Genomic DNA, 16941 nt, shown 5'->3' with positions numbered 1-16941 from the left:
CTGGGTGTTGAGGAGTTGTTGATTGACTGCTGTGGACTGGCCCTGACGTGTGGGTGAAGGGTAGAGTCTGGGAAGGGGTTGTTGATGGGAATGTGTGGAGAGTTAAATGGGATCAGTGTAAATGAGTGGTTGACGCAATGGCCTGAAGGAGCTGTTTCCCTGCTGGATCTCTTCGTGACTCTAGAGCTTATTGTGACTGTTTTCGGCAGCTGCTCCCAAGTGGATTCCTGCCACCTCCCGGATAAGAACAGGTCCCTGGGAGAGACGCACTTGGTGCGGTAACCGAAGACCACCGGCTTCCCCTGTGTGGTGTTGGTGTGAGAGAGCTGGCTGCATCCTCAGAAACAAAACAATGTCTGCTCAGACTCATTTTCTCAAAAGTATTTATTGAGGCTGGACGGCGGCCAATGAAAACTCTGGCGCTTTGTGTACAAGCTTTAGAAAAATGATTCAAGATGCATTAAAAATACTGGTAGAAAATATTGAAGATTTACGGAAGACTGATTTGCCGAACCTCTTACAGGCTGCAGGGAAGAGTGAGAGCTTCAGTACCACACAAAGCAATGCTCTCTCAAGGCACGTTCTAGCCCCAATATTTAATATAGAGACTTGGTATAGTGATCACATGCATACTTGAATTTTTATAGCAGTTCCCCCCTTACAGAGATATCATGCTAGAAGTTCTCTAAGTAGAAAATGTCATCTTTACAAAATAGATACTGATCAACAGTTTTAATAATAGTACTAAAGTGCTGAAGTATATAAGGTAAAGTTAACAAGCAGTGAAGCAAATACAAAGATTGAACAATTGATTCCTGTGTGTATTGGTTAATCACTGATTCATTGTCCACACTTCAGGTGACCCACAGCTGCACTGCAGATTATCCTCAGTACCTAGGGACTTTGCTATAGTCCTCTTGTTCCACATTCTTACACAGGCACATCGACAGGACCATTCCCAGCAGCTGCAAATAGACACAGAATTATGTTTTAAACACGTTTAGTTAGCAGCTAGTTATGCTTCACTGAGGGCTCCACACAATGAAAATCTTTCAGAGTAAATGTAATAATTGTCCCAAAAAGCTACTAGTGATCAGCTGCAGTCTGAAAGCTTGCTGGTGATATCAAGGAGAAATGTTCTCTCCAAGCCTACCGTCTAACTCTAACAATCCAATTACATTTCAGTAACTCACTTCAGCTCCTGTCAGTCTCATCACATCTCCTGTCAAATGTCAGGGGTTACCCAGTCAACTTGCCCTGAACTACCTTCAACAGAAAAACCAGCATTGGTCACATTACACATTACGTGGGGCTACTGTGCAGCCGCTGTCTGTAGTCCAACTGCCTCGAGATAAGCAGGTTAAAAAGACGGCACAACATCACGGGCCATAGGGTCTGTTCTGTGATGTACTGTTTTATATTCTAAGGGCCGACCACCTATCAGTCCTATCTCTTGTCCGCTGGACGAGTGTGCCACCCTCTCCTCTCTACCCCTCCCCATCTTCCCCTCTCCTCCCTCTCTTTACCACCCTATTCCCCCTTCCTCCTCCTCCTCTCCCCTCCCCTTGCCTCCCTCTCTCTTTAGAACCTTCTTTCCCCTTCACCGTCCTCCTCTCTGCCCTTCCCCTTCCTCGCCTCCGTAACACACAGGCCCTGAGAATGAGACTGGCTCCCGACTGTTGTCTTCAGCTGGAGGAAGTTCCCTAGCCTCAAGAAGTTCATCTCTGTGGCACCCATAAGCGGTTTAGAGTGCTGGGGTAATGAGAGGCACATGTTTGTAAATTGACTGAATTTAATAAAACAGGCCACAACAGAGGGAGGGGGCCTCACTGAGAGCGATTCAATAGTTGGTCTGCTCGCTGACTGACATACCTTGAGTGGGTCTGCGGAGTGTCCTACTGGGAGGGAAGGGCAGACAAGGGTCTACCTACCTCGATCACTGCCACTCCAACGCACACACCGAAGATGAGGCCGATGTTGCTGTAGAGCCACTCCTGCACGCTTAAGACACATCCCTGGGGCAGGCCAAGGGGACAGGGTTGTAGTAAGGGGGGGGGGTGGGGAGAAATCCCATTCGGTTAGCACATTCAAATCACCCAATGGGGCTCTCCACCCAGAACACCCCAACCACCATCAAAACACCCTGCCCTGTCTCTGCATCCACCCCCCCCCCAAAATCAGACGGCTTTCTCTCTTGTCCGCGCACCCTCCACTGTCTCAGTTTCCCTTCCTTCACTTTCACCATCCTAAAGCCCTCCCACCCACCTCTGAGTCGCCGTCGCCCTCCGTATCTCCCACCCCCCCCCCGATGCACACCCACTGGCCCATAGAGAGCTGACCCCCACCCCATCAACCTTTTCCTGCCTCTGTGCAGGACCCCTGGGCTGGGTTGGTTGTGGGGGCTCCCAATCCCTCTGAATGTTCACCAAGGGAGTCATTCTCATGGAGGAGAGGTGGTATTTTATGAGGTGGGAGGAGTCCTGTCCGTAGGACAAGAAGGATACAATGAGGCTAAACCAGGCAGAGGAATTACAGCCCATTCCAAACCACTCCCCCAACCTCTTCCCCTCTTCCTCTTCCCTCATCAACCCACACCCATTCTCTTTCCTCCTCCCTCTTCCCAGCAGGGTCGGTGAGCACACCCATACCTAGGGCTGAAGACCACCCTCTCAGATTCCAGCAGCCCCAGGGACTACGGACACTGTGGTGGTCTCTGCCAGGGGCAGCCACGTGGCAGCCTGCAGTGCCGTCACTGTACACCAACTAATCTCCACCCGGGGCAAGACTCTCCCTGCAGTTCACACACTCGTCACTGTTGTGTCACCAGCCCCGACTGACACCCATTGCTCCCTCCCAGCCCCTGAGGTCTGCGATCACCCCTCCCCTCTCTGCCCTGCTCTGTAGATCAGGCTGCATGCTACTCCAGGACAGACAGGCTCACAGTGGACAGCGTGCAGGGGAGATGCACCAGAGTAACGTGGGAGGAAGTCAGTTATGGCGAGAGATGGGGTGGGCTCGGCTTGTCTCTCCCAGAGTGGAGGTGGCTGAGGGATGATCTGAATTGTATAAAGCTATGAGAGGCATCGAGAGGGTAGATAAGGACACACAAAAAACATTGGAGGAACTCAGCAGGTCAGGCAGCATCGATGGAGAGGAATAAACAGTCAACGTTCTGGGTCAAAGTCCTTCATCAACACTTCCTGGGGAGGCAATGGCCTGTGTCCACGCTGTGAAACTCTACAACTCTGTGAGCACTTAATTCTGGGCCAAGAGTTCTCCCACCAATCCCTTCATGGACATCTCCCTGCAGACAAGTCCAGGGCCCGGTTGCTGCTGAAGACCCCCTTCCACCCAAGGAGTTCCAAGCAGACTGGTGACAGCAGTGGGCGCCAAGGGAAGGAGCCCTGGGCCTCAGCCACCCGGCCTCTGCTGCTGGATCACTTCCCCTTTAAGATAAAGGCAGAGACAGCGCGGGCACACAGTGTGTCCGAGATCCTGCCCGGACGTGGAGACAGTGGGTCCGAGATCCTGCCCGGACGGGGAGGGAGTGTGCCCGAGATCCTGCCCGGACGGGGAGACAGTGTGTCCGAGATCCTGCCCGAACGGGGAGGGAGTGTGTCCGAGATCCTGCCCGGATGGAGAGATAGCGTGTCCGAGATCCTGCCCGGATGGGGAGACAGTGTATCCGCGATCCTGCCTGGACAGGGAGGGAGTGTGTCCGAGATCCCACCCGGACGTGGAGACAGTGTGTCCGAGATCCTGCCCGAACGGGGAGGGAGTGTGTCCGAGATCCTGCCCGGACGGGGAGATAGCCAGTCTGAGATCCTGCCCAAACGGGGAGATAGTGTGTCCGAGATCCTACCCGGATGGAGAGGTAGCGTGTCCGAGATCCTGCCCGGATGGGGAGACAGTGTATCCGCGATCCTGCCCGGACGGGGAGATAGCGTGTCCGAGATCCCGCCTGGACGGGGAGGGAGTGTGTCCGAGATCCTGCCCGAACGGGGAGGGAGTGTGTCCGAGATCCTGCCCGGATGGGGAGACAGTGTGTCCGAGATCCTGCCCGGACGGGGAGGGAGTGTGTCCGAGATCCTGCCCGGACGGGGAGATAGTGTGTCCGAGATCCTACCCGGATGGAGAGATAACGTGTCCGAGATCCTGCCCGGACGGGGAGACAGTGTGTCCGAGATCCTGCCCAGATGGGGCGATAGCGTGTCTGAGATCCTGCCCGGACGGGGAGACAGTGTGTCCGAGATCCTGCCCGGACGGGGAGGGAGTGTGTCCGAGATCCTGCCCGAACGGGGAGGGAGTGTGTCCGAGATCCTGCCCGGACGGGGAGACAGTGTGTCCGAGATCCTGCCCGAACGGGGAGGGAGTGTGTCGGAGATCCTGCCCGGACGGGGAGACAGTGTGTCCGAGATCCTGCCCGGATGGAGAGATAGCGTGTCCAAGATCCTGCCCGGATGGGGAGACAGTGTATCCGCGATCCTGCCCGGACGGGGAGATAGCATGTCCGAGATCCTGCCCGGACGGGGAGGGAGTGTGTCCGAGATCCTGCTGGGATGGGGAGGGAGTGCAGAGTTCAAGGACAGCCAACCCTCTCAACCTGTCTTACAACAGGATGGGTGGGCATTCGGTCGCTCCATGCCCACTGGTGTCCTAAAAGGTGGGCACCTCTGGTAGGCAGGGTGCTGGGTAAAGATCCACAGGTGCTCCAGAATTCCAGGGCTTGGCAGGCAAAATGCCATCCTGACCACTGGCACTGGGTGCAGAGGTTATGCCAGCCTCATAAACTTTGTGCACCCCCAGGAACCCTTTGCAAGGGGGAAGTGAACACTGGCAGGGTGTGGAGGAAGTGAACACTGACAGGGTGTGGGAGGTGAACACTGGCAGGGTGTGGGGACACTGGCAGGGTGTGGGGGGAGTGAACACTGACAAGGTGTGGGAGGTGAACACTGGCAGGGTGTGGGGGACACGGGCAGGGTGTGGGAAGAGTGAACACTGGCAGGGTGTGGGAGGTGAACACTGGCAGGGTGTGGGGGGCACTGGCAGGGTGTGGGGGAGTGAACACTGGCAGGGTGTGTGGGAGGTGAACATTGGCCGGATGTGGGAGAAATGAACACTGGCAGGGTGTGGGGGAGTGAACACTGGCAGGGTGTGGGAGAAGTGAACACTGGCAGGGTGTGGGGGAGTGAACACTGGCAGGGTGCAGGAGATGTGAACACTGGCAGGGTGTGGGGAAGTGAACACAGTCAGGGTGTGGGGGAGGTGAACGCTGGCAAGGTGTGGGAGAAGTGAATACTGGCAGGGTGTGGGGGCGTGAACACTGGCAGGGTGTGGAGGGAGTGAACACTGGCAGGGTGTGGGAGAAGTAAATACTGGCAGGGTGCAGGGGAAGTGATCACTGGCAGAGTGTTGGGGAAGTGTACATTGTCAGGGTGTGGGGGAAGTGAACACTGGCTGGGTTTGTGGGATGTGAACACTGGCAGGGTGTGGGAGAAGTGAACACTGGCAGGGTGTGGGAGGTGAACACTGGCTGGATGTGGGAGAAGTGAACACTAGCAGGGTGTGGGAGGTGAACATTGGCAGAGTGTGGGGGACACTGGCAGGGTGTGGGGGATTGAACACTGGCAGGGTGTGGGGGATTGAACACTGGCAGGGTGTGGGAGAAGTGAACACTGGCCGGGTGTGGGGGACACTGGCAAGGTGTGAGGGGAGTGAACACTGGCAGGGTGTGTGGTAGGTGAACACTGGCTGGATGTGGGAGAAGGTGAATACTGGCAGGGTGTGGAAGAAGTGAACACTGGAAGGGTGTGGAAGTGAACACTGGCCGGATGTGGGGGGGGGCACTGGCAGGGTGCAGGAGGAGTGAACACTGGCAGGGTGTGGGGAGGTGAACACTGGCAGTGCTTGGGAGAAGTGAACACTAGCAGGGTGTGTGGGAGGTGAACACTGGCAGGGTGTGGGAGAAGTGCACACAGGCAGGGTGCAGGGGGGACATTGGCAGGGTGTGGGAGAAGTGAACACTGGCAGGATGTGGGGGAAGTTAACACTGGCACGGTGTGGGGAGGTGAACACTGGCAGGGTGAGAGGGAAGTGAACACTGGCACGGTGTGGGGAAGGTGAACACTGGCAGGGTGTGGGGGAAGTAATCACTGGCAGGGTGCAGGAGGAGTGATCACTGGCAGGGTGCGGGAGGAGTGAACACTGGCAGGGTGCGGGGGAGGTGAGCACTGGCAGGGTGTGGGGGAAGGTCACAGAACCAGTGGTGACGGGGAGAGTGTCTGCTGGCCTCACCGACCCAGTGAGAGAGTGAGGGTGCTTGCTCATCACACCCAGCTCAACCCAGTCCACAAACATGGAGGCTCGCTGAGAAACAGCATGTCTCATCAGGGGAAGAAACCTACTGGAAAGTCCATCCCACGAGTCTCACAAACACTCGATCATACATACATGGTGTCCACGACTTGGGTGTTTGTAACTCAAGGGGATCCTGCGCTTTTGTTACAGCCCCTCAACTCCATCCAATCTCTCCCCATAGCTTAAATCCTCCCATCAAGGTAACACCCTGGTGAATCGCCACTACATTCTATCCAGTGGAACCACATCCTTGCCAGAGAGCGGTTTCCAGAGCTATACACACTGCCCCAGCCGCAATCTAACTTGTGCTCTGCAGGAGGTCGATGTTGGAATTGCAGACCTGTGTGAAGACCAGGCCTGAGGTCTCCCTGTGGATAGTCCCAGACAAAGGCCATCGGCTACTCTGCAAGACATCCCCTTCCCCAGCATCACTCCCACCACCTCCGGCCCCGGCGGCTGCAGTCAGCACCAGACCCATACCCCACCGCACAACACCAAAGGGCTTGAGGGTCAGGGAATTACCACCAGCTGCAGCCTCCTCTCTGAGTCAACCCCTCCCTACCCGACCCTCACCGTGACTGTGTCCTGACCCTGGAACTGCAACACCAGCACCTTCACCAGAGGGATGGAGGCCATTTGAGGGGCAACACCAGCCTTGAGGGCAGCTGGGAAGGGCTGCTCAGGAGAAGGAGTTTGAAGGGGGGGAGACGACTGGGAAGGCTGCCAGTGCTCACAGGTACTAAGGAGGGCACATGCCTTGATGATACGCATCTCACCCCTTGTCCTTCCCCATCCCACTCCCAGCCCTTCCCTATCCAATCCCCCTGTCCTTCCCCATCCCACTCCCTGCCCTTCCCTATCCAATCCCCCTGTCCTTCCCCATCCCACTCCCAGCCCTTCCCTATCCAATCCCCTTGTCCTTCCCCATCCCACTCCCAGCCCTTCCCTATCCAATCCCCCTGTCCTTCCCCATCCCACTCCCAGCCCTTCCCTATCCAATCCCCCTGTCCTTCCCCATCCCACTCCCAGCCCTTCCCTATCCAATCCCCCTGTCCTTCCCCATCCCACTCCCAGCCCTTCCCTATCCAATCCCCCTGTCCTTCCCCATCCCACTCCCTGCCCTTCCCTATCCAATCCCCCTGTCCTTCCCCATCCCACTCCCAGCCCTTCCCTATCCAATCCCCCTGTCCTTCCCCATCCCACTCCCTGCCCTTCCCTATCCAATCCCCCTGTCCTTCCCCATCCCACTCCCTGCCCTTCCCTATCCAATCCCCCTGTCCTTCCCCATCCCACTCCCTGCCCTTCCCTATCCAATCCCCCTGTCCTTCCCCATCCCACTCCCTGCCCTTCCCTATCCAATCCCCCTGTCCTTCCCCATCCCACTCCCTGCCCTTCCCTATCCAATCCCCCTGTCCTTCCCCATCCCACTCCCCGCCCTTCCCTATCCAATCCCCCTGTCCTTCCCCATCCCACTCCCTGCCCTTCCCTATCCAATCCCCCTGTCCTTCCCCATCCCACTCCTTGCCCTTCCCTATCCAATCCCCCTGTCCTTCCCCATCCCACTCCCTGCCCTTCCCTATCCAATCCCCCTGTCCTTCCCCATCCCACTCCCTGCCCTTCCCTATCCAATCCCCCTGTCCTTCCCCATCCCACTCCCTGCCCTTCCCTATCCAATCCCCCTGTCCTTCCCCATCCCACTCCCTGCCCTTCCCTATCCAATCCCCCTGTCCTTCCCCATCCCACTCCCAGCCCTTCCCTATCCAATCCCCCTGTCCTTCCCCATCCCACTCCCTGCCCTTCCCTATCCAATCCCCTTGTCCTTCCCCATCCCACTCCCAGCCCTTCCCTATCCAATCCCCCTGTCCTTCCCCATCCCACTCCCAGCCCTTCCCTATCCAATCCCCCTGTCCTTCCCCATCCCACTCCCTGCCCTTCCCTATCCAATCCCCCTGTCCTTCCCCATCCGACTCCCTGCCCTTCCCTATCCAATCCCCCTGTCCTTCCCCATCCCACTCCCAGCCCTTCCCTATCCAATCCCCCTGTCCTTCCCCATCCCACTCCCTGCCCTTCCCTATCCAATCCCCCTGTCCTTCCCCATCCCACTCCCAGCCCTTCCCTATCCAATCCCCCTGTCCTTCCCCATCCCACTCCCAGCCCTTCCCTATCCAATCCCCCTGTCCTTCCCCATCCCACTCCCTGCCCTTCCCTATCCAATCCCCCTGTCCTTCCCCATCCCACTCCCTGCCCTTCCCTATCCAATCCCCCTGTCCTTCCCCATCCCACTCCCAGCCCTTCCCTATCCAATCCCCTTGTCCTTCCCCATCCCACTCCCAGCCCTTCCCTATCCAATCCCCCTGTCCTTCCCCATCCCACTCCCAGCCCTTCCCTATCCAATCCCCCTGTCCTTCCCCATCCCACTCCCAGCCCTTCCCTATCCAATCCCCCTGTCCTTCCCCATCCCACTCCCAGCCCTTCCCTATCCAATCCCCCTGTCCTTCCCCATCCCACTCCCTGCCCTTCCCTATCCAATCCCCCTGTCCTTCCCCATCCCACTCCCAGCCCTTCCCTATCCAATCCCCCTGTCCTTCCCCATCCCACTCCCTGCCCTTCCCTATCCAATCCCCCTGTCCTTCCCCATCCCACTCCCTGCCCTTCCCTATCCAATCCCCCTGTCCTTCCCCATCCCACTCCCTGCCCTTCCCTATCCAATCCCCCTGTCCTTCCCCATCCCACTCCCTGCCCTTCCCTATCCAATCCCCCTGTCCTTCCCCATCCCACTCCCTGCCCTTCCCTATCCAATCCCCCTGTCCTTCCCCATCCCACTCCCTGCCCTTCCCTATCCAATCCCCCTGTCCTTCCCCATCCCACTCCCTGCCCTTCCCTATCCAATCCCCCTGTCCTTCCCCATCCCACTCCCTGCCCTTCCCTATCCAATCCCCCTGTCCTTCCCCATCCCACTCCCCGCCCTTCCCTATCCAATCCCCCTGTCCTTCCCCATCCCACTCCCTGCCCTTCCCTATCCAATCCCCCTGTCCTTCCCCATCCCACTCCTTGCCCTTCCCTATCCAATCCCCCTGTCCTTCCCCATCCCACTCCCTGCCCTTCCCTATCCAATCCCCCTGTCCTTCCCCATCCCACTCCCTGCCCTTCCCTATCCAATCCCCCTGTCCTTCCCCATCCCACTCCCTGCCCTTCCCTATCCAATCCCCCTGTCCTTCCCCATCCCACTCCCTGCCCTTCCCTATCCAATCCCCCTGTCCTTCCCCATCCCACTCCCAGCCCTTCCCTATCCAATCCCCCTGTCCTTCCCCATCCCACTCCCTGCCCTTCCCTATCCAATCCCCTTGTCCTTCCCCATCCCACTCCCAGCCCTTCCCTATCCAATCCCCCTGTCCTTCCCCATCCCACTCCCAGCCCTTCCCTATCCAATCCCCCTGTCCTTCCCCATCCCACTCCCTGCCCTTCCCTATCCAATCCCCCTGTCCTTCCCCATCCGACTCCCTGCCCTTCCCTATCCAATCCCCCTGTCCTTCCCCATCCCACTCCCAGCCCTTCCCTATCCAATCCCCCTGTCCTTCCCCATCCCACTCCCTGCCCTTCCCTATCCAATCCCCCTGTCCTTCCCCATCCCACTCCCAGCCCTTCCCTATCCAATCCCCCTGTCCTTCCCCATCCCACTCCCAGCCCTTCCCTATCCAATCCCCCTGTCCTTCCCCATCCCACTCCCTGCCCTTCCCTATCCAATCCCCCTGTCCTTCCCCATCCCACTCCCTGCCCTTCCCTATCCAATCCCCCTGTCCTTCCCCATCCCACTCCCAGCCCTTCCCTATCCAATCCCCTTGTCCTTCCCCATCCCACTCCCAGCCCTTCCCTATCCAATCCCCCTGTCCTTCCCCATCCCACTCCCAGCCCTTCCCTATCCAATCCCCCTGTCCTTCCCCATCCCACTCCCAGCCCTTCCCTATCCAATCCCCCTGTCCTTCCCCATCCCACTCCCAGCCCTTCCCTATCCAATCCCCCTGTCCTTCCCCATCCCACTCCCTGCCCTTCCCTATCCAATCCCCCTGTCCTTCCCCATCCCACTCCCAGCCCTTCCCTATCCAATCCCCCTGTCCTTCCCCATCCCACTCCCTGCCCTTCCCTATCCAATCCCCCTGTCCTTCCCCATCCCACTCCCTGCCCTTCCCTATCCAATCCCCCTGTCCTTCCCCATCCCACTCCCTGCCCTTCCCTATCCAATCCCCCTGTCCTTCCCCATCCCACTCCCTGCCCTTCCCTATCCAATCCCCCTGTCCTTCCCCATCCCACTCCCTGCCCTTCCCTATCCAATCCCCCTGTCCTTCCCCATCCCACTCCTTGCCCTTCCCTATCCAATCCCCTTGTCCTTCCCCATCCCACTCCCAGCCCTTCCCTATCCAATCCCCCTGTCCTTCCCCATCCCACTCCCTGCCCTTCCCTATCCAATCCCCCTGTCCTTCCCCATCCCACTCCCTGCCCTTCCCTATCCAATCCCCCTGTCCTTCCCCATCCCACTCCTTGCCCTTCCCTATCCAATCCCCCTGTCCTTCCCCATCCCACTCCCTGCCCTTCCCTATCCAATCCCCCTGTCCTTCCCCATCCCACTCCCTGCCCTTCCCTATCCAATCCCCCTGTCCTTCCCCATCCCACTCCCTGCCCTTCCCTATCCAATCCCCCTGTCCTTCCCCATCCCACTCCCTGCCCTTCCCTATCCAATCCCCCTGTCCTTCCCCATCCCACTCCCAGCCCTTCCCTATCCAATCCCCCTGTCCTTCCCCATCCCACTCCCTGCCCTTCCCTATCCAATCCCCTTGTCCTTCCCCATCCCACTCCCAGCCCTTCCCTATCCAATCCCCCTGTCCTTCCCCATCCCACTCCCAGCCCTTCCCTATCCAATCCCCCTGTCCTTCCCCATCCCACTCCCTGCCCTTCCCTATCCAATCCCCCTGTCCTTCCCCATCCCACTCCCTGCCCTTCCCTATCCAATCCCCCTGTCCTTCCCCATCCCACTCCCAGCCCTTCCCTATCCAATCCCCCTGTCCTTCCCCATCCCACTCCCTGCCCTTCCCTATCCAATCCCCTTGTCCTTCCCCATCCCACTCCCAGCCCTTCCCTATCCAATCCCCCTGTCCTTCCCCATCCCACTCCCAGCCCTTCCCTATCCAATCCCCCTGTCCTTCCCCATCCCACTCCCTGCCCTTCCCTATCCAATCCCCTTGTCCTTCCCCATCCCACTCCCAGCCCTTCCCTATCCAATCCCCCTGTCCTTCCCCATCCCACTCCCAGCCCTTCCCTATCCAATCCCCCTGTCCTTCCCCATCCCACTCCCTGCCCTTCCCTATCCAATCCCCCTGTCCTTCCCCATCCCACTCCCTGCCCTTCCCTATCCAATCCCCCTGTCCTTCCCCATCCCACTCCCTGCCCTTCCCTATCCAATCCCCCTGTCCTTCCCCATCCCACTCCCTGCCCTTCCCTATCCAATCCCCCTGTCCTTCCCCATCCCACTCCCTGCCCTTCCCTATCCAATCCCCCTGTCCTTCCCCATCCCACTCCCTGCCCTTCCCTATCCAATCCCCCTGTCCTTCCCCATCCCACTCCCTGCCCTTCCCTATCCAATCCCCCTGTCCTTCCCCATCCCACTCCTTGCCCTTCCCTATCCAATCCCCCTGTCCTTCCCCATCCCACTCCCTGCCCTTCCCTATCCAATCCCCCTGTCCTTCCCCATCCCACTCCCTGCCCTTCCCTATCCAATCCCCCTGTCCTTCCCCATCCCACTCCCTGCCCTTCCCTATCCAATCCCCCTGTCCTTCCCCATCCCACTCCCTGCCCTTCCCTATCCAATCCCCCTGTCCTTCCCCATCCCACTCCCTGCCCTTCCCTATCCAATCCCCCTGTCCTTCCCCATCCCACTCCCTGCCCTTCCCTATCCAATCCCCCTGTCCTTCCCCATCCCACTCCCTGCCCTTCCCTATCCAATCCCCCTGTCCTTCCCCATCCCACTCCCTGCCCTTCCCTATCCAATCCCCCTGTCCTTCCCCATCCCACTCCCTGCCCTTCCCTATCCAATCCCCCTGTCCTTCCCCATCCCACTCCCTGCCCTTCCCTATCCAATCCCCCTGTCCTTCCCCATCCCACTCCCTGCCCTTCCCTATCCAATCCCCCTGTCCTTCCCCATCCCACTCCCTGCCCTTCCCTATCCAATCCCCCTGTCCTTCCCCATCCCACTCCCTGCCCTTCCCTATCCAATCCCCCTGTCCTTCCCCATCCCACTCCCAGCCCTTCCCTATCCAATCCCCCTGTCCTTCCCCATCCCACTCCTTGCCCTTCCCTATCCAATCCCCCTGTCCTTCCCCATCCCACTCCCTGCCCTTCCCTATCCAATCCCCCTGTCCTTCCCCATCCCACTCCCAGCCCATCCCTATCCAATCCCCCTGTCCTTCCCCATCCCACTCCCTGCCCTTCCCTATCCAATCCCCCTGTCCTTCCCCATCCCACTCCCTGCCCTTCCCTATCCAATCCCCCTGTCCTTCCCCATCCCACTCCCTGCCCTTCCCTATCCAATTCCCCTGTCCTTCCCCATCCCACTCCCTGCCCTTCCCTATCCAATCCCCCTGTCCTTCCCCATCCCACTCCCAGCCCTTCCCTATCCAATCCCCCTGTCCTTCCCCATCCCACTCCCTGCCCTTCCCTATCCAATCCCCCTGTCCTTCCCCATCCCACTCCCAGCCCTTCCCTATCCAATCCCCCTGTCCTTCCCCATCCCACTCCCTGCCCTTCCCTATCCAATCCCCCTGTCCTTCCCCATCCCACTCCCTGCCCTTCCCTATCCAATCCCCCTGTCCTTCCCCATCCCACTCCCTGCCCTTCCCTATCCAATCCCCCTGTCCTTCCCCATCCCACTCCCTGCCCTTCCCTATCCAATCCCCCTGTCCTTCCCCATCCCACTCCCTGCCCTTCCCTATCCAATCCCCCTGTCCTTCCCCATCCCACTCCCTGCCCTTCCCTATCCAATCCCCCTGTCCTTCCCCATCCCACTCCCTGCCCTTCCCTATCCAATCCCCCTGTCCTTCCCCATCCCACTCCCTGCCCTTCCCTATCCAATCCCCCTGTCCTTCCCCATCCCACTCCCTGCCCTTCCCTATCCAATCCCCCTGTCCTTCCCCATCCCACTCCCTGCCCTTCCCTATCCAATCCCACTGTCCTTCCCCATCCCACTCCCTGCCCTTCCCTATCCAATCCCCCTGTCCTTCCCCATCCCACTCCCTGCCCTTCCCTATCCAATCCCCCTGTCCTTCCCCATCCCACTCCCTGCCCTTCCCTATCCAATCCCCCTGTCCTTCCCCATTCCACTCCCTGCCCTTCCCTATCCAATCCCCCTGTCTTTCCCCATCCCACTCCCTGCCCTTCCCTATCCAATCCCCCTGTCCTTCCCCATCCCACTCCCTGCCCTTCCCTATCCAATCCCCCTGTCCTTCCCCATCCCACTCTCTGCCCTTCCCTATCCAATCCCCCTGTCCTTCCCCACCCCACACCGTCCTTCCCCACCCGCTGTCCTTCCCCATCCCACTCCCTGCCCTTCCCCATCCAAATCCCTGTACTTCCACATCTCACCCCCTGTCCTTCCTCATTCCACCCCTGTCCTTCCCCATCCCACCCCTTGTCCTTCCCCATCCCACTCCTTGTCCATTCCCATCCCATTCCCGTCCTTCCTCATCCCACCCCCTGTCCTTCCCCATCCCACACCCTGTCCTTCCCCACCCCCTGTCCTTCCCCATCCCATCCTCTGTCCCTCCTCATCCCACCCCCTGTCCTTCCCTATCCCAGTCCCTGTCCTTCCCCACCCCAATCCCTGTCCTTCCACATCCCACCCCCTGTCCTTCCTCACCCACTGTCCTTCCCCATCCCACTCCCTGTCTTTTCCCATCCCAATCCCTGTCCTTCCACATCTCACCCCCTGTCCTTCCTCATCCCACCTCCTGTCCTTCCCCATCCCACTCCCTGTCCTTCCCCATCACAATCCCTGTCCCTCCCCATCACAATCCCTGTCCTTCCCCATCACAATCCCTGTGCTTCCACATCCCAGCCCCTGTCCTTCCTCATCCCACCCCCTGTCCTTCCCCATCCCAGTCCCTGTCCTTCCACATCCCACCCCCTGTCCTTCCTCATCCCACCCCCTGTCCTTCCCCATCCCAGTCCCTGTCCTTCCACATCCCACCCCCTGTCCTTCCTCATCCCACCCCCTGTCCTTCCCCATCCCACTCCCTGTCCATCCCCACCCCACTCCCTGTCCTTCCCCATCCCAATCCCTGTCCTTCCCCATCCCAGTCCCTGTCCTTCCACATCCCACCCCCTGTCCTTCCTCATCCCACCTCCTGTCCTTCCCCATCCCACACCGCCCTTCCCCACCCACTGTCCTTCCCCATCCCATCCTCTGTCCTTCCCCACCTGCTATCCTTCCCCATCCCATCCTCTGTCCTTCCTCATCCCACCCCCTGTCCTTCCCCATCCCAATCCCTGTCCTTCCCTATCCCACTCCCTGCCCTTCCCCATTCCAACCCCTGTCCTTCCACATCCCACTCCCTGCCCTTCCTCATCCCACCCCCTGTCCTTCCCCATCACACTCCCTGTCCCTCCCCATCACAATCCCTGTCCTTCCCCATCACAATCCCTGTCCTTCCACATCCCAGCCCCTGTCCTTCCTCATCCCACCCGCTGTCCTTCCCCATCCCAGTCCCTGTCCTTCCACATCCCACCCCCTGTCCTTCCTCATCCCACCCCCTGTCCTTCCCCATCCCACCCCCTGTCCTTCCTCATCCCACCCCCTGTCCTTCCACATCCCACTCCCTGTCCTTACTCATCCCACCCCCTGTCCTTCCCCATCCCACTCCCTGTCCATCCCCATCCCACTCCCTGTCCTTCCACATCCCAATCCCTGTCCTTCCCCATCCCAATCCCTGTCCTTCCACATCCCACCCCCTGTCCTTCCTCATCCCACCCCCTGTCCTTCTTCATCCCACCCCCTGTCCATCCCCATCCCAACCCCTGTCCATCCCCATCCCACTCCCTGTCCATCCCCTTCCCATCCCCTGTCCTTCCCTATCCCATGCCCTCTCCTTCCCTATCCCACCCCCTGTCCTTCCCCATCCCCTGTCCATCCCCATCCCATCCTCCCGCATCCCACCCCCTGTCCTTCCCTATCCCACCCCCTGTCCATCCCCATCCCCGACCTTCCTCATCCCATCCCCTGTCCATCCCCATCCCCGTCCTTCCTCATTCCATCCCCTGTCCATCCCCATCCCCGTCCTTCCCCATCCCACACCCTGTCCTTCCCCACCCCCTGTCCTTCCCCATCCCATCCTCTGTCCCTCCTCATCCCACCCCCTGTCCTTCCCCATCCCACCCCCTGTCCTTCCCCATCCCATCCTCAGTCCCTCCCCATCCCACTCCCTGTATTTCCCCAGCCCCTGTCCTTCCCCAGCCCCTGTCCTTCCTCACCCCCTCTCCTTCCCCATCCCACCCCCTGTCCTTCCCCACCCGCTGTCCTTCCCCACCCCCGTCCTTCCCCATCCCATCCTCTGCCCTTCCCCATCCCACTCCCTGTACTTCCCGACCCCCACCCCCTGTCCTTCCCCATCCCATCCCACACCGTCCTTCCCCACCCACTGTCCTTCCCCATCCCATCCTCTGTCCTTCCCCACCCGCTGTCCTACCCCATCCCACCCCCTGTCCTTCCTCATCCCACCCCCTGTCCTTCCCCATCCCACCCCCTGTCCTTCCCTATCCCACTCCCTGTCCTTCCCCACCCCAATCCCTGTCCTTCCACATCCCACCCCCTGTACTTCCCCACCCCCTGTCCTTCCTCACCCCCTGTCCTTCCCCATCCCACCCCCTGTCCTTCCCCATCCCATGCTCAGTCCTTCCCCATCCCACTCCCTGTATTTCCCCACCCCCTGTCCTTCCCCACCCCCTGTCCTTCCCCATCCCATCCTCTGTCCTTCCTCATCCCACCCCCTGTCCTTCCCCATCCCACCCCCTGTCCTTCCCTATCCCACTCCCTGTCCTTCCCCACCCCCTGTCCTTCCCCATCCCACACCCTGTCCTTCCCCACCCCCTGTCCTTCCCCATCCCACACACTGTCCTTCCCCACCCGCTGTCCTTCCCCACCCCCGTCCTTCCCCATCTCATCTTCTGCCCTTCCCCATCCCACACCCTGTCCTTCCCCACCCGCTGTCCTTCCCCACCCCCGTCCTTCCCCATCCCATCTTCTGCCCTTCCCCATCCCACTCCCTGTACTTCCCGAACCCCTGTCCTTCCCCATCCCACACCATCCTTCCCCACCCGCTGTCCTTCCCCATCCCACTCCCTGCCCTTCCCCATCCCAATCCCTGTCCTTCCACATCTCACCCCCTGTCCTTCCCCATCCCACTCCCTGTCAATTCCCATCCCATCCCCGTCCTTCCTCATCCCACCCCCTGTCCTTCCCCATCCCACACCCTGTCCTTCCCCACCCCCTGTCCTTCCCCATCCCATCCTCTGTCCCTCCTCATCCCACCCCCTGTCCTTACC

The 16941-nt window shown here is 59.7% G+C and overlaps 1 protein-coding gene across 4 annotated transcripts in view; it reads right to left on the bottom strand.

Annotated features, from left to right (window-relative positions):
* Nucleotides 1-366: 366 nt before the first annotated feature.
* The window catches only part of LOC140205049 (CD82 antigen-like), a 143778-nt gene continuing 127203 nt past the window's right edge, over nucleotides 367-16941 (bottom strand). For all 4 annotated transcript variants that reach the window (XM_072272157.1, XM_072272159.1, XM_072272160.1 and 1 more), the window contains 2 exons: nucleotides 1932-2015; nucleotides 367-965 (listed from right to left, as the gene is read on the bottom strand). In XM_072272157.1, coding sequence (XP_072128258.1) covers nucleotides 888-965; nucleotides 1932-2015 — 162 coding nt within the window. In that variant the 3' untranslated portion in view covers nucleotides 367-887. The remainder of the gene's footprint in view (nucleotides 966-1931; nucleotides 2016-16941) is intronic.

The sequence above is a fragment of the Mobula birostris genome, chromosome 11 (genome assembly GCF_030028105.1).
Source record: "Mobula birostris isolate sMobBir1 chromosome 11, sMobBir1.hap1, whole genome shotgun sequence".
Lineage (NCBI taxonomy): Eukaryota > Metazoa > Chordata > Chondrichthyes > Myliobatiformes > Myliobatidae > Mobula > Mobula birostris.
The sequence above is the reverse complement of the archived record's forward strand: the minus strand, read 5'-3'. Positions and strand labels throughout refer to the sequence as shown.